This window comes from Trifolium pratense, linkage group LG4, assembly GCF_020283565.1.
Source record: "Trifolium pratense cultivar HEN17-A07 linkage group LG4, ARS_RC_1.1, whole genome shotgun sequence".
In the NCBI taxonomy this organism is placed as follows: domain Eukaryota; kingdom Viridiplantae; phylum Streptophyta; class Magnoliopsida; order Fabales; family Fabaceae; genus Trifolium; species Trifolium pratense.
In genome coordinates, this window is record NC_060062.1 from 2,703,502 (window position 1) to 2,726,260 (window position 22,759).

Here is a 22,759-nt window from a genome sequence, read left to right on the forward strand (position 1 = left end):
AACTTATCATATCCTGTTGTATCACCAAACACTGGATTGCAACAGGATATGATACAGTTATCTTATCATGTCTCTTATCCTGTGCATCAAACGAGCCCTAATAGTTTTACAATCTATGTCATTATATAAGATCCTTTTTAAAATTTTCTTTGTCCCTTTTTAAAAGACTATTTTCAAATTTTCATGATCAATTCTGACATCAAGTGATTCCAGCTCATCCTGATCGCAGTTGTGAAGGATTGAACCACAGTTCTCCCTACCAAGTTCATAGTCAATCACCATTGAACCAATTAATGATTACTAATGAGATTTTATAATTATATTTAGGGACAAGGTGAAAGGTGATTTTAAGATTGACACTTAAATGTCAATTGATACTTTTCTAAATTTTAATCATAAATTGAATTAATTATCTACTCTAAATTAGTAACTTTATTTTTAAATGTGATTAACCAATGTAAAAAATTGCATAAAAAAAAAAGTGTAAAAATGGGTGTATCATCATGTCATGTATATAATTCAAAACCTCTCTCTTTCCATTTAAACACTTTACCGTCATGATTTAGCCGTATCATGCCGTTGATCAAATGGGTCCCACAGAAGACCACATTTGTCAGTTGTCACCGAATCAAACGCCACGTCAGATACGACGTTAGTGCACCGTAATATTTTCAAAGACAACAACAAACGACGGAGACAACAACGTTTTATTTTCGAAGTTAAAAAGGTTTCATTTCAATTTTTAAAAAATCTCTTCTTTTTTTTTTCTTACAAACAAAAAACTCAACGGACACTCACACCCACACTCACTCACATTGAAACCAAGCATTTATTATAAGCCTCTCTTCGTGTAGTAAAATTTTGAATGCTTCATTCATTAAAACTCACGAGAATCTTGCTTAGTTTTTCTTCTTCTTCTTCAATTCCTTGCTCAGATCCGATCCATTCCATTCCACAAATCTCTTCCTCATCTTTCACTTTCCTACATAAGGTAACATTCTTAAGCTCAAGAATTTTTAGCACCGACACTTCTGATAGAAGACGTTTCGGTGTATCTTGTGTGGTGTTTGTATCGGTGTTTTATATATTTAGTCGATTACTGACACTTCTGATGGAAGGCGTATCCAGTGATAACACATTTATGTGTCCGACACTGACATGACATTGACACAATGTCGATGGGTCTGTGTCAGTGTCTTGTGTGGTGTCTGTGTCGGTGCTTTGATAGGTAGATTATTAATTCAAGCTATATAGAAACTGCATTATAATTTTGTAAGTTCTAACTTAGTAAATGCATGTTTTCAGCTAGAGTCCAAGAAATTAGGAATAGTATGCCTCAGGAGAGTAGCTTATTAAGCTCAATTTTCGCATCTCCTGCATCAAAGAGGATATTGAATTTGAAGGGTTCGGTTTTTAACAATAGTGAGGTGAATGAGGAGATCAATGATTATGAATTAGCATACAGGAAAGCAGAGGAAGCAGGTATGAATTGACTAGATCAATTTCAATTTATAATAGAAGCATGAAAAATAAATCTTTCAACTTTAGTTCAACTTACAATGCCGATATTTGAGTTCAAACTCATATATATCAAACTCAGACTTTGTAGTTGTGTGTGTGAGTTTCAAGTGGTGTTTGACACTTTGTGTACAGATGAAAAAAAAAAGAAAAAAGAAGAGTAGTGGATCATAGTCTTGTAAGCTAAATCCCAATTTAGAATAAAACAAAAATGTTACTTATATATACTATATATGTTAAGAGTGTGTTTGGATGAATAATTAGAAATTCTTGAGAAATTATAATTTGAAGAAATTCAAATGTTCCTTCATTTCTAAATTTGTTTAGTTTTTGATAGAATAATGAAATGCTTCATTTTTAAACTTGTTGAGAAACAATTTCATAATTTTTAAAATTTAAAGGGCCAATTTGTAATTTAAAAAAAATTAGAGACCAATTTAATTTTTTTATAAATTTATAAGGACCAATTTGCAAAATTTGAACCATATATGGACCGACGTGCAAAATTTGAAATAGTTATAAGGATCGATTTGATATTCGCATTGTATAGAGTCAAATGATATTCAAATTTAGTAGTTTTCTCTTTAAGCTACTAAATTACCTCTTGCAAGTTATAGCTATGATTAACATAAGGAGTAAAAATAGTACATTGTTGCGTTTGCAGCATCAAGGAGGAATGAAGCAGCAGAATGGCTTCGAGAAATGGACGAAGTGGCTTATTCATCACTCTCCAAACAACCTTCCGAAGAACAATTCTGTCTCGCTCTCCGCAATGGTCTCATTCTCTGCAACGTACTCAACAAAATCAATCCCGGTGCTATCCTCAAGGTGGTGGACAATCAAGTCCTTGCAGTTCACTCTCCAGAGGGACCAGCCCACTCTGCTATTCAGTATTTCGAAAACATGAAGAATTTTCTTGATGCTGTTAAGGATATGACCCTTTTGACCTTTGAAGCTTCTGATTTAGAAAAGGTTCAAACTTTGATCAAATGCTCCCTTTTATATTTTATTTAGCATGGTACTTTGTCTAAGTTTAGAGTTAGATATATTGGGCTATGAAGCACAAACACGACCATAATAGTAGGTTGACACCGACACTGATAATAACTTAAGAAAATAGAAAAATTTGAATGTTATCACATGTGTCAGCCTCTTTGTCATTGTCGCACAGTCTAGTCCTGCAAACTTTAGGTAGATGTCTTGTGTCTAGTCCTAGACACGAAGGCGTGTGTTGCGAATGAGAGTGTTTGTTTAGTCCTGCAAACTTTAGGTAGATGTCTCGAGTTTAATCTTAAACTTTTATATAAATGTGGTTTTGGTGTTTTTTTGGTGTGATTGTAGGGTGGTTCATCAAGCAAAGTTGTAGACTGCATTCTTTGTTTGAAAGGGTATTATGAATGGAAGCTATCAGGTGGAGTTGGGGTTTGGAGGTATGGAGCAACTGTCAGGATTACTTCTTTCCACAAGGGAACTCCTTCTTCATTGGGCAGTGAAAGTGCTGATGAGTCCCTTGATGAATCTCAGTCTTCACAGTATGAACAGTTGGTTGAATTTCTTCGTATGTCTCAAGAGGTCTCAATCGAAGAAACCAGAACTGCTAGTGCTCTGGCTTTCCTGTTTGATCACTTTGGACTCAAACTTCTCCAGGCTTTCGTTAGAGAGATTGATGATGGGATTGAAGATCTACCGCTCAATGCAATGGTCGGTAAGATCTTTTCCGTTGTGTTGTATTTTTCTGGCTTCTGTTCTTGTTTAAATCTACACCGGCTTTGTTGTTTGATTTCTATGATTATTAGTTGGCTTTGTTAAAAAATTATTGCATTGATTGTTTAGAAACAAATATTGTCTTACTTTACAAGCACATGAAATAGGCTAATGCCATCTGCATCCATATAGTATTATTTCAATTTGAAAATCTAACTCTCGGGAGTTTCTAAGACGGTCAAATTAGATTTATTTTTTTCTTAAGAAATTGAATTCGTGAAATCTCATTTTATTTGGTGAAATTTTGTAGGTAATTGATACATTTCTCAGCAAGATAGTAAGGGATTTCTCCGCGTTACTTGTTTCTCAAGGCACTCAGGTACTTCAAAGTTAATGTATCTTTCTGCTTTGATGCGGCGTTTTAATGATGTAAAAACACTCTTGCTTCAGTTTTTTTTTTCAAACTCACATATTACAATTGGCAGTAATTTAGTCTTTACTCTTTTCCTTACTTCAAAAGATCATCTAAAATATAGTTCTGAACAAAATTATCTGCAGCTTGCATTTTTCCTCAAGAAAATATTGAAAGGCGAGAATGGTTGTCTCTCTAAGAAAGAATTCATGGAAGCTATTGCATTATATCTTAATCAAAGAAGTAGTTTGTCGTCAAATGATTTATCTAAATTCTGCGTTTGTGGAGGAAAATGTGATAGTAGTGCTCAAAATAATGTCAAATTTTCATCCAAGTATGCTGAAATAATTGATGCGCAGCAGAAACAACTTGAGGTACATTAGAGCAAAATTGTATCTACTTCCTAAGATACTTTATAATGAGAAATTAGATTAGCATCAAACACTCAAATGATATTTTTCGCTCTAGGGAATGAGATACTTACTAGAGGAGATAAGAAAGGAAGTCAAACAGATTCAATCTGAATGGGACCAAGAATCGAGCAGGCTCGGTAAGGATCTAAGAATCACTTTTCCATGTGAAACTACCTCCATGCGCAAAATGTTTTGATGAAATATTCTTTCATGATGTTGACTTGATTTCGATGTAATTTTTAGAGAATCATATAAAGAGCCTTGAGGTGACCTCCTCTTCCTACCACAAAGTTTTAGAGGAGAATCGATCTCTTTACAATCAAGTGATAGACCTCAAAGGTACGTAAGAATAAGAATTTAAGCACTTTTTTAACAATCTACTTACATGATTTATGTATATTAATAAACATGTTGTCTTTTACAGGATCCATTAGGGTCTATTGTAGAGTGAGACCCTTCTTAGGTCAATCAAATGGACAATCTACAGTAGATTACATAGGAGAAAATGGAAACATAATGATCGTGAATCCCCTTAAGCAGGGAAAAGATGCTAGAAAAGTATTTTCATTCAATAAAGTGTTCGCAACTAATGCCACACAAGGTATATTAGTTTTTTTTTTGGCATATTCCGCATTTGTTTTGAAACTCACAACCTTATTTGAAGATTTTTATAATGATATTCTTTCTTGTGCAGAACAAATATATTCCGATACAAAACCATTGGTTAGATCTGTTTTAGATGGCTATAACGCGTGCATCTTTGCATATGGACAGACTGGCTCAGGGAAGACCTACACGATGGTAATGTTATTAGCTTCTATCACATAATGTTATATTATAAAATTCACTTTGATTGCATGCATCACTAGGAAGAACACGATATATTGGGTTTTTTACATAATGTTATCTGGTTTTATGTGTGATTTTCTGCTTGTATAGAGTGGTCCGGATCTGATGACCGAAGAGACATGGGGTGTTAACTATAGGGCTTTGCGTGACTTATTTCATATATCAAAGGAAAGAGCAGAAGCAATAAATTATGAAGTTTCCGTCCAAATGATCGAAATATACAATGAACAAGTGAGAGATCTATTAGTCAGTGATGGATCTAACAGAAGATATCCTTCACAAACCATGTTTGCTGTATTTATTGTACATCACTTAATCTATAAAGTAAAATATATGTCTTTTTGATTTTGCAACAACATTTTTGTTTGGTTTGTTCATTTCCTTGACGATATGTACATTAGATATACGAAACAACTCTCAATTGAATGGTCTTAATGTGCCTGATGCATGTTTGGTTCCAGTTAGTTGTACTCAAGATGTTCTTGATTTAATGAAAATTGGTCAGAGGAACCGTGCGGTTGGTGCTACTGCTCTAAATGAGCGAAGCAGTCGTTCTCATAGGTAAAATATCTTCCTAACTAATGTAGACAGATTCTCTAATGATAATGATAAATATATTTAACTTGCTAAAATTCTTTACCGCCTATAATTGCAGTGTGTTGACGATTCATGTCAGAGGAAGGGACTTAGTTTCTAATTCAGTTCTTAAGGGTTGTCTTCATCTTGTCGATTTGGCTGGAAGTGAGAGAGTTGAGAAATCCGAGGCTGTCGGCGAGAGACTAAAGGAGGCACAGCATATTAATAAATCTCTTTCTGCACTTGGCGATGTTATCTCCTCTTTGGCGCAGAAAAGTCAACATATTCCTTACAGAAATAGCAAGCTTACACAAGTTTTACAAGATTCATTAGGTAACCATGGAATCTGAATATCGATATTTAATATATTTTGATAAAAATAATTTAGCAGCATAGTAATTTTCTATAGTGAATTTACTTAATTTAACATCGTGTTTTTTTTTTCTTCATATTAATAGGTGGCCATGCAAAGACTTTGATGTTTGTTCATATAAATCCTGAAATCAATGCCATTGGGGAGACAATTAGCACATTGAAGTTTGCTGAGAGGGTTGCATCCATCGAACTTGGAGCTGCTAAATCTAACAAAGAAACCGGCGAAATCCGAGAGCTCAAGGAAGAGGTTTGTTTTCTATATCATAATAACTAGTGCGATTTTCTATTTAACTCGGCCAATAATGTCCCGTTTGAAATTTTATAGATATCAAATATCAAATTGGCATTGGAGAGGAAGGACACTGAACTGGAGCAATGGAAATCTGGAAATGCACGGAATGCTGCAGATTCTCAGAAACCAAGAGCCGTTTCACCTTTCCGTTTGCCCAAATATGGTAACAGTGGCGGCATGAAGCCTGAAAATAGTCAAAGATCCATTGATGATAGAAGCTCCGAGGTTATTGAATACATTTATGTTAAAGTAATACTTGGCTAATGTGTCATGCTGACTATAAAGCACTGACACATACACGAACACTAGACACGACACTGACACTAGATATCAATAATAATTTAAGAAAATGAAATCAAGTAAATGTAATTGCACATGTCAAATGTCAGAGACACCATCGATCTGAAGTGTCGGTTCTACCTAGCATACTAAAGCACATACTTTGTATTCTCTAAATCTAAAATTGTATTTTCAGGCAAAAAGTTATTCTTCTGGTAAGCAACGAAGGTCGAGATTTCCATCAACATTTATCGACAAGGACTCCATACCAAAAATGTCTCTTCTGGCTGAAGAAAAGTCAGTGAGCTCAGGAAAGCATAGATCACCATCACCTCCAATCAGGAGATCAATATCCACCGATAGAGGTTCTGTCACTAAAAGCAAGATCAAAATTGACAATGCAGAAAACCAACCAATTTTGAAGCATCCATTTCTAGCTAGAGTACCAGTAAATAAATCTCTTGCAACAATGACACCATCTATAGACAATAATAACTCAAGGGTCTATGTACATTCACAAGAGCCGGTGAAGCACGATAACATTTCCGAACCTCTCATTAACTTCGAGAAAGTAAGCTTTAGGAAAGTTCATCAAGAACATGAAGAGGAACAGTCCAAACAACCATTTGGAGTAGTAAGGCAAGGAAGTGTAAGGAAAAACAAAGCTGACAATAACTTCAAGTCCAAGCGTCTTCAACAATCTCCCTTTAGGATTCAAAAGACCGATTTAATACCTAAATCTATTCCTGACATAGAAATTGCTGGCGAAATTGTGGAGGTACCTCGAAAGATTGATCTCTCTGAGCCAGAAAATGATTTTAACTTTATGCAGTCTGCAATCAATGGTGCATTAATTGTTCCAAAAAAACGTCGCAGCATCTCAAGGAATTCTCAGAACCTTGAACCAAGGTATGGCTAAAAGAACCATTGGAAATTTTCTACTCATTTTAGTTTTATTATTTTATTCATAGCTTAATTGTAAAACCATAAATAAGCATTGTTTTTGGTCATATTCAGAGGAATTGTGCAAGGAGCTGAACCATTATTGTCTAGTAAAGTTGAAAACAAACTTTCAAACGGTCAAGGTCGTAATCTTAAGGAAGTCAATACATCCATGCATGAATTTAAAAGAAGCCGATCGACACCACGAGGAAAGTTTTTTGTTTTATGATGAAGATTTCATGTTAATATTCTTTAAAATTTATATTATGAATTTATGTATAGTGGTCATTATTGATGTCCATGTTGAGTTTCACCTCATATATTATGTTGCATGATCTTTATCTATTTTTTGTGTTCTGTCATGCTCCTTTGTAAGGCATTTTATGAACTCAACTACCTTAGTTAGTCTTACTTCATGACAAGCACATGTGTGAATGTTAAACTTATAGATACAGTTTATATTGTGCTTATTCAAGGTTTAATCCATTTTTTCTTTTATTTGATTGTATATTCATATTCATATGATAAGCATGTTGGCTCATGAGGAGAGTCGGCAATATAGCATCTCACATTGAGTTAAAAGTAGCCAGACAAGCGGTTTGAACACTATATCGTATCTAAAAACTTTATGCATTACATATGAGTTTTCTCACATGTGTGTTGCTCAACAAATATATTTTCATGATTTCATTCGATATGAGACTTCTTTATTGTTGACATACCAACAAAATATTTATTGAATAAGTATTCAACCAGACGGTATTGATATCTTTAATACAAGAGTTTCATCCTATATTTTCTTTTGGTCAAGATAAACATCCTATATTTAAAGCTCCAAAAAACATCTCGATCGATCAGCACCTTCTCTTGCTAGCTTTCTTCCAAACTTGACATTTACTAAAATTAGTAGCATTGCAACTTAATTTTATTTTTAAGTTAAGAGACATTAACCTATTAATAGACAAAAGCAATAAAAAAAGAAGAAACTTCTATTGTTGACAACCTAAACATAAATTTATTCCTCAAAGCGACTTAGTTTTCGCATATTTTAGAATGTTACCGCTATTTTGTTGCGCATAATTTCTTTACATTGCTATTCATTAAACATTCAACCCCTGACCAACAACTCATTTCTAGTTTTTCTTGTTTTGAATGTAGAAGAGGTGAAAGATGATTATTGTTCATTGTTAATGTTGTTCTATTTGTAGGGAACACCTATGATTTTACCTATTATAAGTCTCTTTTATATAAGAACCATTAGAGGAAAAAGAGGATCAACTTTTAATCCTATAAGAAAATCATAAACATTTGCAGGCTCATGAGTTGTTATCCGCCGATGCCAATGCCAACGGCTAACTCTCTTGTCGAAGTTGTGCCATCGAGCATTTCTGAGCCACCACAATGGAAGAAAGGCTCAAAGGATAAGGCCATACAAAAATACACCCCTAATAATTTTGTCACCTTTGTTTATCAAACAAAATTAGGAGATTCATTTCACAGTGTAACATTGACATGGTGCAAGGACCTCATAGAACATTCCCTTTCCATGAGCGTTGAAAAACCTTCTGACGAAAACAAATTTACCTGCAAGATTGATTTACAATCTGGACAATCTTGGGGGAAAAAGGGTCTCAAATCCTTTGAAATAGAAGGGGCAAGAGTAGATATTTTTTGGGATTTTCGACATGCGAAATTCTCCATAGATCCACACCCTTGCTCAGGCTATTATGTTGCCTTGGTTTACAAGAAAGAGGTACTTTTGTTAATTGGAGACTTAGTGGATGATGCTTATATAAGAACCAAATCACAACCATCGTCAGAAGGAGCTACCTTGTTGTGCAAGAAAGAGAATGTGCACGGAAAGAAACTATTTTGTACAAGGGCTATGTTGGAAGAGGGTAAACCAGAACACGACGTCGTTATCGAGACTTCCCTTTCTGGACCGGATGATCCCGAAATGTGGATTAGCATAGATGGGATGTTGGCTACTAGAATAATGAACTTGAATTGGAAATTCAGAGGAAATGAAATAGTAATGGTGAATAATTTACCTGTGCAAATCTTTTGGGATGTGCATGATTGGTTGTTCAATGATCTTGGTACAGGACCTGCCTTGTTTATTTTCAAGCCAGGATATTTGGAACATTCAAGGAATTCTAATAGCAGAGAATGCATAGAAATAAATGAAGATAGTAACAAATCTGATTCAGTAGAGGATAATTCATCTACCAACGGTTTCTTTCATTTTCTATATGCTTGGAGAATTGATTGAATTTCATTGTTAGTATTTCTCTAGAAGTGCTGCTTTCATTTTATTTTTATTATTTGACAATAAAAGTCTTAGTTTCGTAGATTAAGGTATAAAAAGTATTGTTTTAATGGCCCTTATTTATTTGAGCTATTTGAATAATATGATTTGAATTTGAATTTATTTTTTTATTGATATAGAGGATATGTTGAAAATATTCTATCATATAACCTATAACAAGTCAAGTATATGCAACAACTCTAAATTAGTTAGGATTTCAAAAATTCATTATTTTACTCCAAACCATACTTACATGATCAATTATTCAACAACTATGACAAATAATTGAAAATAATGTATTTCAACCAAGGGTGAAGTATTTGAGTTTAATCTTTGGTTAGAACAATTTTTTTGTTAAGATAGTTAGAGTTTGTTGATGTTAGTTAATTAGCTTTTTTTTTTGATAATCGATGTTAGTTAATTAGTTAATTAGTTAGAAATTAGTTAGAGGTTGGTTACTTAATTAGTTAGTTAATTGAGTCCTATAATAGAATACTAATGTACACATTTTACTATCTTCTATCCTATGTATATAATCTATGATGATTCTTGACATTTTTACCGGACTAATGGAAAGAAAAGATATTTGAGTTTAATAATTATACATTGGCATTGTTTTATGTGTGCAGTCGAACATATCACAATATAGATATCGGTGAAGATGATTTGAAAAGTAAGTAATACAACATCATATTGGGATGCGTTCGAATGCACACATAAAACAATTTTACATTTTAAGTGTATAACAATGATTCACCGTAATTTTCTAAAAGTTACACTCGATAACTTCTATAAAATCACCGTAAATCACTATGATTCTGGCATATGTACCGTGATATTAAACATAGGTTCAACGATTATCTGAAAATGATCGAGAAAAGTCCAAATTACTCATTTTAACTAGAACTTGGGCTGGACTAACCTTATTTGGGCCAAGCCCACCTAAAAATTGGGCCTTGGACGCCGGCCCAAGTTTCATGATCTTCTTCATAGGGAAACAGAACAGGAAAAAAAAAAAGAGGGTGCAAAATGAAAAATAACAAAGATTAAGAAACCCTTGTTACATGCAAGACACAAATTTTGGTTATATGAACATGGCAAGTTTCGCGGGAAACATTGGCTTCAAAATCTCGTCTCAGCTTCAACCTCGTGTTTTTTCAATTCCCAGGTAACTAATTTATATAATTCCATTTTTAACTCCAAATTTTTTGCGACCCACTTGTTTGCTACAGTTAAAGAAGCAAAAATCACAAAAAAGTTTGAATTTTTTTCAGTTTAAATGAAAATTAAGTTCAAATTTAGCTACCTAATTGGTTGCATTGTAATGGGTTGATGGAAATTCTTATAAAAGATTCAAGCTTATTTTGTAGGTCTCGTTTGGATTAGCTTATTTTTTAGCTTATGCAAATAAATAAGCTTTTATGTATTATTCATAAGCTTGTCAAAGTAGTTTATGAAAAAAACAGCTTATAAAAATACAACGTTAACTAGTGAAAACTTATGAATTAACATAAAAGCTTATTTATTTACAAAAGCTCAAAAATAAGCTAATCCAAACGGGGCCTAGTATTTTTTAGGTTATGATGTGTTATAAAAGATTCAAGCTTGTTTTGGATATGATTTGTATCCCTTTTGTTGAATTTGAAATTAGGAACATTTGGAAGTTTCAGAATGGTTGCTTCAAGAGTAGAGACTTTAGTTCTTGTTGTGTTACTGTTAGGTACATTCGTCGTAATCATAACACATCATGCAGGGTGAAAATGAAAATTCCTCATTTGGAATATTGTAGCTTTGCTGATGGTAGTGTAATTAAGTTAGATGATGGTAAAATTGGGCGTGCGACGATTGCACATTATGAAACTCGAAATCCAGATGAAGTTAACAATGAGTTACTCTTTGATGATAGTGAAGAAGGTAAACTAGTTTCCGAAGCTTTTACTTTTAACTTCTCCTTAAACAATATTAGTACTTTTCTTAAGTTAAAAATATAAACTTATAAACATGTTAATTTGTGGATTTTAGGTTCTGAACAAATGGAAGAGGTTGGAGAGTTGACAGGAGACTCTTGTGAACAGGATTTCATACGAGTTGACAAATTTACCAATGATGCTGAGCAATCAGCTGTCAAGTTACTTGCATCTAGGTTAGTTCTGCCCTCCCGAACTTGAAATAAAACTTATTCAATGCAGCACTAGTTTATTATGCTTTTTGGTCGGTCAGTCAGCCAAATTGAAGAGATTCTGAAGCATAATGTTTCCTTATTTAGTGTAAGCAAAATCAAACTTTTGACGCTAAATATGTCATTTTTCCTGTCTCTTTATGTTGCTTGTTCTTAATATCAACATTCATACAATTATCACTGTGCTTCCTACTGAGGCAAGGCAACTGTCTTTTGATTTTACTCAATTCGTCAAGCCTTTACATTCTCTCAATGCTGCCATTAAAGTATCAGAAGAAAACTGACAGTATGTAACGACAGAGCTTAAAGATCATTTTGAAGCATATTGTGTTACTTTCACATCGTAGTCAGTTATCTCCTTAAAAATGCTGAATGAAGTGTTACTATTTGCCATGTCTTTTAAATTTGTTTAACAATATCAACTATCAAAACCTATGAAGCACGGACACAAACATGGACACTGGCACGTCGACATCGATAATAATTTGAGAAAATGACATATTTTAGTGTAATCATAAGTCTCGGTGTTGTGTTGGTGTCCGACACCGACGCGTGTCGGACACCGGACACGCTAATCTAAGGAATGTCCGTGCTTCATAAAACACTTAACTACCTGGATTTGTTATTGCTTGTAAGTTATTTACAAAGAGAAGAATATTTGTAATAATTCAAGTCTGCTAATATCTTTTATCTGTTGGACAGAGGTCCATGCTTGTACATTCAAATTCAATAAAAAATGCCGTTTTTCTTTCTTTTAAGCATGCTTGTTTCCTTGCTCTGCAGGGCACTCACAGCAGTTGAGTTGAGAAAGAAATTGCTTAGCAAGAGATTCTCTCCTAATGCAGTGGAGGCGGTAATAAACAAGCTCCAGAAACAGTATGTTGGGCTGTTGTTTATCAGTGATTTCCAAGTGGTTTTCCTATATTCAGTTTTCATCATGTTTTATTTGGTTGAACCAAGTGGAATATGTACGTTATGTGATTCTTAGATATGTATTTTTTAGACTGTCAACACATAGCGACACCTTTATAAGAGTTTACACTATGGATTGTAGAAACTGATAAACTGTCTTTCCTTCGTTAATGGAGACATAAAAAATAACACATACTCTTTAATAAATTTATATTAGTTGAAGGACATCATTAATTTATATATGCAGATTTTCATCTAAAACAATTTGTCATACAAGCATCCACAATTTTCAAATTTTGCATATACCTATTTGTTCATATTAATATAAATATATGATATCACTTCTTGTATCTGTATGAAACAGCATGTTTTCAACAAAATCTAATGCCGGAATGGTTTACCAAACCAACCCTCTCTGCAGTTTAGCAAACAATCACACATTGTGCAGTACTTTTCATAACGTGCTTTTTCAAGTTCATTTATAACAAAATTGAGTTTTCTGAATTTTAACACATTTTGTAGGTTTATGTTGATTGTTTTATACCTTTGTTTGTTTCAGAGGGTTCATCAATGATAAGTTGTATGCCGAATCATTTTCTCAATCTAGATGGTCTTCGTCTACTTGGGGGCCAAGACGGATCAAACAAGTAAGCTATTCTATTCTGTCCTTCTGTTCAGTTTCTCACTTTTTGCTGTGTTTAGTTATTACTTATTAGTTTCGTCGCAAATCAAAAGAGGAAATATTGTGTGTCGGTATTGATTTTACCTTGCTTGCTAAATTCATCTTCAGTTTAACTTATGCAGTATTTATTAGGAGTAAAAGATATAGTGCATTGTGACAACATCTTGCAAATTCATAGAGCAGTGTGCATCTAATTTTTTCCTTTTCATAATTATGTCCTATTACTACTTTACAATACTAGAGAGCATAAATGTGATAAGAATTGTGTCATTTCCTCATATTTATTATCTAGACTGCTTTAGTCCCTGAAGTATATAAAAAAAATAAGTAGTTCATAAACTATATGAAATCCGTCATTTTGGTCCATAAAGTAAATGAAATTTTTTAATGTTAGTCGGGCAAACTATCATTTTGATCCTTGTAAGTATATCACACTGTCACATTCGTCCCTGAATGTATCGAAATTGCTATTAGACACATAAGTGTCACTTTTATTAGTCATTTTGGTCATTAAATCTATTTTTAGGTAGTCAAATTGGTCCTCAAATGTGTTTTTCGTTGGTCAATTTAGTCCATAAAATTACCAACAAAAGAGGCACTAGGGATGTATTTGCTATTTTGATACTTTAGGGACCAATACGACAGCGAAGTACACTTTTAGGGGCTAAAATGGTGGTTTGCCCAATGTTAGTCTGCAACATCATAATAGTTAGGACTAAAGTGAGGAATTTCATATACTTTAAGGACTAAAATGATGGATTTCATATACTTAGGAACAACTGATTATTTTTTTATATACTTTAGGGACCAAGTTGGAGAGAGACTGTTACTTTAGAAATATTTTTGTGTGATGGATTGAAATTCTTGTGGCAGGCACTGTTCATGAAGGGAGTTAGTCAAGCTGATGCTGAAAAGGCAGTTGAAGTGGTTTTTAAGGACAACAATGATTGTGTTGAAGATGATAAGTCAATTGTTGGCTTGTCAAAGCAATCCATGGATCATCTTTATGTTCAAGCCTCAAAGCAGTGGTCAAGAGGTCAGAATGTTCCGTTGGAGACGAGAAAATCAAGGATTATTCGATGGCTTCAATATCGTGGTTTTGACTGGAATGTCATTAGCATGATATTAAAGAAACTAGACAAGTATGAGCAGAATCCTCCATAATGCACACAATTGGATTGTGACATCAAAAAATTCATACCAATCTGGATATCCATTTGGTAGGGTCCATAGTCCATAGTCCATAATATATGTTTCATGAATTGTATGTATACACTATATAGTGTGTAATATGGTAGGGTTATCCATTGTCTCATAATGCTATGACAATAAAACTAGAATGTCATTGCTTCAATTTGGATCAAAGCTATAATGCATCTTAGCACACAAACATGAGTCATGACTTCACTTGTCTGAATACATTGAAGATAACTTTCTTTTCACATTGATGATGAATGAGATAATGCAGCAAGCACTACCACTTAGGAGGAAATGCTATTTGTGAGTCAATTGTGTGCCTATTTTTGAATGATTTGAGCTTGTATTAAAGTATGCTTACCCTAGAAAAACTATCAATATGTGTTGTTTATCCAATTGAAGTCATTATTATCATTTACATCTTCTAGAGTTGAATGAGTGCTATGCAATCAATGATATAATGGTATCTTTTGAATTTTTGTAATAATGATGGAGAATATAATGTTACTTTTTTTATAAAAAAATAGTGTTGGTGACATGTCAAGTGATAGTGTATTTTTTATGTGAGGAGTAAATCATTGTTATTAAGATCAAATGAACCAAGTGAGAAAGAGTGTTTATATATAAGGTGTGGGCGGGGAAATTAAATAAATTTTAACTTTTTTGCTTAATTTGACTTGATAGACCATGTGTTAGAATTTATTTGATTTTGATACAAGATTATTTTTTTGTATTAACACAATGCTTCTAGAATTAAACATTGGAGCAGAAATAATATTTTTAATTTTTTTTTTTTTTTTTACATTTTATCGAAGAGCACTTACATGAAATAACACATGTCTTGTTTAGTTTAACCAAAATTTTGGGTCACTCATTTGGGTCTTGCAAGACTCGAGATTAAAATTCACACTTCTGTGTAGAAGATACTCAAGTGATTGTGATTTGTCAAATGTTAATAATCTTAAGTATTTTACAGTAACCATATGAAAACTAATCCCATGCAAATTTTTTTTGTCTAGTGCTAGAAAATTCACCTAAAAAGTGAATAAGTGGAGTGTCCGAGATTCGGACCCCAGTTCCTATATGTCCCTACCAAATGAACTAAACTCACGAGGACAGACTCATACATACTTATTTTTTATTTTATTTTTTTTGGTCAGGTAGCCTAGTGGCTTGAAATTCCACCTTTAAAGATGGATAAGTGGAGTGTCCAGGGTTCGAACCCTGGCTCCTGCATATAAAATGCTGATGTCCCAACCAATTGAGCTAAGCTCATGGGGACACATACTTATTTATTTAAAAATAAAATCTTGATGTGAAATGATATCATTTTTGTGTTGAGTCAGTCCATATAGAGCGAAACTCTCAGACTTTAAATGAGCACCTCTGCAAGTGAGTCGTGTCTCTTTCGAATTAGTCGGTTTTTAGATCAAATACCGAGTCTTAAAAAAATAGATCAGATACCGAGCCTTAAAAAAAAAATTAAAAACAAAGCAGGTGCAAAAGCAAGCGGTAAGTTTTAAGCCGGGCTCAAACAAACAAGGCTCAATCATTTGGCCCATAACCAATCCATACACAAAACAAAGGTGAGAGAAATCTCAAACCGAAACCCTAACCCTATTTCTTCATTCAGAGAGTGTGTGTGTGAGAGAGAGAGAGAGCGGAGAAGATGAAGTTCAATCCAAGGGTTTCAAGCAGCCGCCGCAAGAGCAGGAAGGCACATTTCACAGCACCATCAAATCTCCGCCGTGTGCTAATGAGCGCACCACTCTCCGGTGACCTTCGATCCAAATACAACGTTCGTTCATTACCAGTTCGAAAAGACGACGACGTTCAAGTCGTTAGAGGAACATTCAAAGGACGTGAAGGAAAAATTGTTCAAGTTTATAGGAAAAAATGGGTGATTCATATTGAACGTATAACTCGTGAGAAAGTTAATGGTCAAACAGTCAACGTTGGAGTCAACCCTTCAAAAGTTGTTATCACTAAGATTCGTTTGGATAAGGATAGGAAATCGTTGCTTGATCGGAAAGCGAAGGGTCGTGCTGCTGCTGATAAGGAAAAGGGTACTAAGTTTGCTCCTGAAGATATTATGCAAAATGATGATTAAATGATTAATTAGGGTTTTGTTTTGATTATCATCATTGTTATAATTATTACTTTGGATTTTGTTATTGAAGTTGAGTACTTTGTTTTTAATTTAGTGAATGAAATGAAATGGCTTACATTATAATTGGTAGTGTTTTGTTTGGCTATTATAATTTGCTATTGAGCTTAGCTTTGGTTGTTGTATTTAAATTGTTAATGTTGTGTCCCTAAGTAGTTCAATAGGTAATTCGGAGGGGTTGAGATTTGAACCCCGAATTTCTCACTTCTCCACGATTAAAGTGGGTGGTGATGGTAGATAGGATATTAGCTACAAAATTTGCAAAAGAAGTGTTTTTCACTATGAACTTGGTTGCCTTTTTTATTGAGATGCTTTTAACTTGATGATGAAGTAAGATTTGGACATAAGGGTATGCTGTTAATGTTTATGTTATCTACATAATGATAATTCAATTAGTGTTGTGTAGTGAAACTAGTAGAAATAATCAAATGGGTGTGGTTCCTACCGTTAAATGCATGTTTGGTTCGGGAGTGAGATTGATTGGTGAAAGTGAAATCATGGTAAACCATTGTGGTTAAGTGTGTTTGGTTCGGTGGTGAGATCATTGTGAACCATTGTGGTTAATGCATGTTTTGATTCAATGGTAAGATAGGTGAAATCATGGCAAACCATTGTTATTTTGGTAGAACATAGCTTAAGTGCAGTTTAGTCTTTACAAAACATGCCCTTGGGAAGGCACAAAGAGTTTATAGGCACCCAAGTAGTTATTAGACTTAAGATCAGATATGAAAGACTCAAATTATAGTGGTTTTAAAAAAAGGTACAAGTAAATGATGGACTTTCAGAACACTTTGTTTGAAATTTAAAGAAAAGGAGAGAAAAGAGTATTTTGATGAGAATAATATGACACTCATTTTCTAAATTCTAGTATGTAGGTATTTCTTGGTCTTTTTAACAAATGAAATACCTCCAGCTTTTGTCCCTGAGTTATTGTTTAGTCCTTTTCCCTAGTAGAGACAAAAAGTAGTTAAAGGAACAGGTGATAAAACTTTATAATACAAGTTTTATTATCAGTATTGAAAAATTTGTGAACATTGCATGTGTTGGAGAATTCCCTTGACCATTTGTTTATCTGCATCCGCTGCAGGACCATGTATTCCTTAATGTTATCTTCATTCTATTTTAGTGGTCCTGCATGTGGATATGATTATTGGTGATCATTGATATGCAAACTTTCAATCCTAATTTAGTATGTGTGTTTCTGAAGGAGTTTCCAATCGCTGAACAGTCTCTTTCAGATAGAACATGGTATGTAAGGTATTGAACATAGGACCATGTGATCATTGTTTGAATTCAAACTTCAACGGCTGTGTTTGAGATAGAGAAAGGGATGCAATTTAGGAATCTTAGTCTGTATGCTCAAATTCCAAATATCATATCCCTAGTAGATTCTTCTTGTTTCAGCTTCCACAAGCCCCAAGGCCAAGGCTGCTCTATGTTTTTGGCTTATTTTAATAAGCCTTCCAAATAATTTACTATAAGCATGTAATTGAGCTCATTAATTAGAATCAGTGTTGTTAAATAGTGGTTATAGTGTTATTGTATGGCAGATAATTATAATCTGTGTTTTTAAATAGTAGTTATAGTGTTATTGTATAGCAGAATCTGAACAAATCGCTATTGTTCAACGATACACTTTTTAGTACAAAATATTGTGAAATAGCGGCTACATTGGTGCTAGAGCACTGTCTATTGCGCAACAAAATTTGAAGAAACCACTCTTTTCTGCAATCACGACACTGATTAGAATTATGCGAATAAGAGCCTCATTAAATCGGTTTACCCGAATATGTCCTTGATTTGTTTGAATTTTAGATTGTTTGCCGTAACATCAAAACTTAAAACATATGGTAAAGGCAAAAACAGAGACTGCGAAGACATCATGTGATGTGGCCAAGATGATCTTTTATGTCACATTGATGAGAAGCCAATTAGACTAAAAAACTTGAGTGAAAGATTCTACAGTGCAATTTATAATGGATTTTTGAAATTTGCATTTTATATTTAAAATTACATTTGAGTAACTCTACAAATTCTGGCTGCACTAGCTTGCATTCCATTTCATCATTCACAGTCATGAGTTCTCTACAACTTGCATAGTTACTCTCAACAGATTGAGCCATCTGAGAAATTAAAGTAACTGTTAGAAGATACACGTAAACCTATATTCTTAGCATACCCTACCGAAACTCCCTTTAATACATTCTAAACAAAATATCGAAATTGGTTGAGCATTGCAATGGCGTCTTTCATTGTTGGACGTTCACAAGCTTTTGTACTGACACATAAAATTGAAACAGCTAGAGTTTGTAGTATTTCATGCATAGAAGTAAGTTCAGTCTTCTCTCTCAGCTTTGAGTCAAGAATTTCTAATGGGTTTCCTTTGCTAGACAAGTGATTCTTAACCCATTGAACCAAGTGTACACCTCTTGGCAGAGTTGGATCTAATGGTTGCCTTCCTGTCAGCACCTCAAGTAGGATCACGCCGAAACTGTACACGTCGGTTTTCTCATTGATTTTCTGCATTGAGTCAAGCTCTGTACACATGCCAAAACAATAAAAATAAGTACTGCTAAATTTAGTGGAAAAACTAGTACTAGTGAAATCTGTGTCAGAAATAGGTACCAAAAAATGTTTTAGGCAGGAAATGAAATTATAAAGATAGAATTGTAGATAGATAAATTACCAGGATCTGTGTATCCATGTGAACTCGCAGTGTAGCGAGGTCTTTGAACTGGATTGGATTTAGCATCATCGTCTTTTTCACTTGCAATTCTTGCCAGGCCAAAGTCGGCAAGGTAAGGATGATAGCCAGGACCTAATAAGAGACTCGTTGCTTTGACATCTCCATGGTATATAGAAGGCACACAATCATGATGCAAATATGCAAGTGCTTGAGCTAGGCCTAGGATGACTTCAAACCTGGTATCCCAATCTAACTTTCCCTTTTCTGAACCATGAAGCAATGAGCTCAGACTAGGGAAATATTCATAAAACTGCAGCATCCTATTCTTATAGGGTCGCCAACCAAGAATCTTGATGATATTCTTATGTTTCATTGAACTTAATATTTGAATTTCTGAACTTAAGGCTCCAGAATCCGGCCACATCTTTTTAACTGCTAGTATATTGCCATTTGGAATTGTTATCTTGTACAAAATTCCAGAGCTTGTAATGTCAATGATATTGGATGCTTTGAAATTCTTGACAACTTTATCAATAGAGAATCCAAACATCCCCTGATACAAAGGTATATTGGATGCTTTGAAATTTCTCCAGAATGCTTCCTCAGCAATATGGTCACGTACCAGGACATAGAATGTGAGAAGTATTAGTACTAGAATGATGCTCAAGAGAATTAACAATATAATCTCCATATCGAATCTAACATGACTTTTGGCTCTTGTTCTGATTGCTGGAGTTACAACACCTTCAGAAATATGAAGACCTTTATTTCCAGTGAGATCACTGAGAGGGAGTTTCCTAAACAATGTTGTGTTAGGCAATTCACCAGAGAATTCATTGAAGGAAACATTTAAGGAAACAAGATTCTGAAGGCTAGAAAGTGCATCTAAATTCCCTGAGAGCTTGTTGTGTGAGAGATCAATAAACTCAAGATTTTGGCATCTTGATAATGTTGAAGGAATCTCCCCTACAAGATGATTGGTGTTCAAGTCCAAAAAATTCAAAATTTTCAAGTTGGTAATCTCAGATGGAATATTACCAACTAGTCTATTCTGATTTAACCTCAACCTATTGAGACTTGTGCAGTTACCGATATTAGTTGGTATGAATCCTTCCAAATCATTGGAAAGAAGCATAAGTTGAGTGAGATTTTTCAACACAAATAGTTGTTTTGGTATTGAACCAGTTAAGTTATTGTATGAAAGATCAAGTGACTGAAGATCTTTGCACTCGGAAAGACTATTTGGGATTTTTCCTGTTAGCTTATTCTTCCATGCATAGAAGAGTGTCAAGCTTCTCAAGTTGCCAATATCAGAAGGAATCTCACCAGAAATAGCATTGTTGTCAACTTCAAGCTGAGTCAAAGAACTGCAGTTTGAAATTTCAGGTGGTATAATACCTGACAGTTGATTAACACTCAGCTGAAGTCCTTTTAGATTTGATAGCTTTCCAAAACTGATTGGTATGCTACCTGTGAGACGATTTTCTGACAAATCTATCTCACTGAGATCTCTGCAGTTTCCAAGCTCTTCTGGTATTGCCCCTGCCATATTGTTTTGCCATAAAAGTAGACTCTGAAGTTTCTTCAGCTCTCCAATTTGATGTGGAATTGGACCAGAAATTGAGTTCTGATACAAATACAGATTCTGCAACTCACTGCAATTTCCTATCTCTTCTGGAATAGAGCCTGACAACTGAGTTGTGTAAATGGCTATGGTCTGTAGTTTTTTCAGCATCCCTATCGAAGAAGGAATACTACCTGAAATGCTGGTTTCCGCGAGGCCTAACATGACCAAGTCGGTGCAGTTTCCAATCTCTGATGGCAGCTCACCCTTGAGGTTTGAATTCCCTCCTGCTCTGAATACTTGAAGCTTACTTAAGGAACCAATACTCTTTGGAATTTCGCCACTGAATTTATTGTCAAAGAGTGTCAAGTTCACAAGACTTGATAAATTTCCTATGTTGAATGGAATGTTTCCTTCAAGAGAGTTTGAATGAAGAGCTAAATTTTGAAGTTTGCTTAGCCTGCAAATTTCTTCTGGGATTTCACCAAAGAGAGAATTTTCACTGAGATCAATGAAAACAAGCTCTTGATAATCTCCAATTTGTTTTGGAATCCTTCCTGTTATGTTAGTTGATGAGAGGACAAGAACCTTCAAGGATTTGAGAGGTTGAAAATTTGAAGGCAATGATGAACCTTGTAAGTTCAATGACTGCAAATTTATCTCTTCTACCTCTCCTTGTAAATTGCACTTTACACCAAACCAATTGCATGGTGTTTGGTTTGAAAGATTCCATGATGCTAAAGCATCTGAAGTAATGTTTAAACTGTCTTTCCATGCCATAAGAGTTTGGCCTTGTTCATCAAGAGAGTTACAACATGGAAAGAACAGAAAGTTTATTGAAAAAAGCAGCAAAGTGAGGGAAAAGATTTTGTGAAAAAGTGAAAGATTCTTCAAGTTTGTAGACATTGTTTATGCTTAGAGAAGAAAAAGGGTTGATATGTTTTTGAATTGGTTTATAGAGAAAGAGAAGAAACTATGAACACATGAACTAGGTTCTGTATTCTTTTCATAATGTAACAGGTTTTGTTCAAAGATAAGGACATTATTATGGTTATGGTGGTTACTGATTTTTCATTCAGGTAAAGTCTTGTATTTATAGTGATTCTTCATGCTTAACCACTCAAGTGGTTGGTTGAAATTTTGTGAAAATTGCACTCTAATTGTAATTCAATTTTTTGTGTCAAAAAAAAAAATTGTAATTCAATTTTTATGTCTAGTGTTTCATTAATAGTGGACTTTGTGAGACATAAAAATAGTGGAGCTTAAAGTTATGTTAACATTTCACATTTTTTGTTCCCCACGTGGATACTTGTTAATTATATTGTTTGCTGCTTTAATTTGTTAATAATATAATTTGGGATGCTCTTTTATTGGATTTTAATTTCAACATGAGCATGTCATGCTCATCTTTAAATTATGTCTATCTTTCTTAGTAAATATTTTAAGTTTGAGATGAAAAATAAAAAAGTGATATAGTTGCAGAGATTTTTTTCATAGATAAACGTTAGTTGTTGGTACATATTGTTAGAAGGAAGAGGAAAATGTTAGCAGTGAGAGATTAAATTCTGGATCTCTTTCTTAAATCTTTCAACATCTCAACCTTTTACATTGAACTATACTTTCGAGGACATATAGTTGTCGAGATGAAAAATATAAACAAAAATACTTTCTTGATTAGTCGGGGCTCTATTTTTTTTCAAATAA

The 22,759-nt window shown here is 34.0% G+C and overlaps 5 protein-coding genes across 8 annotated transcripts; 4 read left to right on the plus strand and 1 right to left on the minus strand.

The window, feature by feature from the left end:
* Positions 1–746: 746 nt before the first annotated feature.
* On the plus strand, positions 747–7,801 carry LOC123924748 (kinesin-like protein KIN-14F). Of its 2 annotated transcripts, XM_045977715.1 has the most exons (17): positions 747–991; positions 1,306–1,482; positions 2,183–2,490; positions 2,860–3,219; positions 3,533–3,601; positions 3,781–4,008; positions 4,103–4,184; positions 4,291–4,386; positions 4,472–4,648; positions 4,742–4,848; positions 4,987–5,165; positions 5,293–5,457; positions 5,552–5,805; positions 5,931–6,094; positions 6,173–6,364; positions 6,615–7,327; positions 7,436–7,801. In XM_045977715.1, exons 2-17 carry the CDS (start codon positions 1,332–1,334, stop codon positions 7,587–7,589), a joined length of 3,399 nt encoding a protein of 1,132 aa, XP_045833671.1. In that variant the 5' UTR covers positions 747–991; positions 1,306–1,331; the 3' UTR covers positions 7,590–7,801. The 2 variants fall into 2 exon arrangements, with proteins under 2 accessions (XP_045833671.1, XP_045833672.1); XM_045977716.1 differs by lacking the exons at positions 747–991; positions 1,306–1,482 and having other exon boundaries at positions 2,352–2,490; positions 2,860–3,223.
* An 895-nt stretch (positions 7,802–8,696) lies between these two features.
* Positions 8,697–9,632, plus strand: LOC123920772. Its single transcript, XM_045973087.1, has one exon. It carries the CDS (start codon positions 8,697–8,699, stop codon positions 9,630–9,632), a length of 936 nt encoding a protein of 311 aa, XP_045829043.1.
* Positions 9,633–10,689: 1,057 nt separating this feature from the next.
* Positions 10,690–14,933, plus strand: LOC123921908 (regulatory protein RecX-like). 3 transcript variants are annotated; one of them, XM_045974624.1, is made up of 6 exons: positions 10,690–10,836; positions 11,320–11,582; positions 11,691–11,811; positions 12,631–12,723; positions 13,319–13,406; positions 14,315–14,933. In XM_045974624.1, the coding sequence occupies exons 1-6, from the start codon at positions 10,733–10,735 to the stop codon at positions 14,603–14,605; spliced, it is 960 nt and encodes a 319-aa protein (XP_045830580.1). In that variant the 5' UTR covers positions 10,690–10,732; the 3' UTR covers positions 14,606–14,933. The 3 variants fall into 3 exon arrangements, with proteins under 3 accessions (XP_045830580.1, XP_045830581.1, XP_045830582.1); XM_045974625.1 differs by having other exon boundaries at positions 11,389–11,582; XM_045974626.1 differs by having other exon boundaries at positions 11,422–11,582.
* A 1,301-nt stretch (positions 14,934–16,234) lies between these two features.
* On the plus strand, positions 16,235–16,871 carry LOC123923101 (60S ribosomal protein L26-2-like). Its single transcript, XM_045975748.1, has one exon. It carries the CDS (start codon positions 16,308–16,310, stop codon positions 16,746–16,748), a length of 441 nt encoding a protein of 146 aa, XP_045831704.1. The 5' UTR covers positions 16,235–16,307; the 3' UTR covers positions 16,749–16,871.
* A 1,879-nt stretch (positions 16,872–18,750) lies between these two features.
* LOC123921382 (LRR receptor-like serine/threonine-protein kinase RGI3) lies at positions 18,751–22,281 on the minus strand. The gene is made up of 2 exons (XM_045973896.1): positions 19,492–22,281; positions 18,751–19,342 (listed from the first exon to the last, which is right to left on the minus strand). Exons 1-2 carry the CDS (start codon positions 21,959–21,961, stop codon positions 19,011–19,013), a joined length of 2,802 nt encoding a protein of 933 aa, XP_045829852.1. The 5' UTR covers positions 21,962–22,281; the 3' UTR covers positions 18,751–19,010.
* Positions 22,282–22,759: the final 478 nt, after the last annotated feature.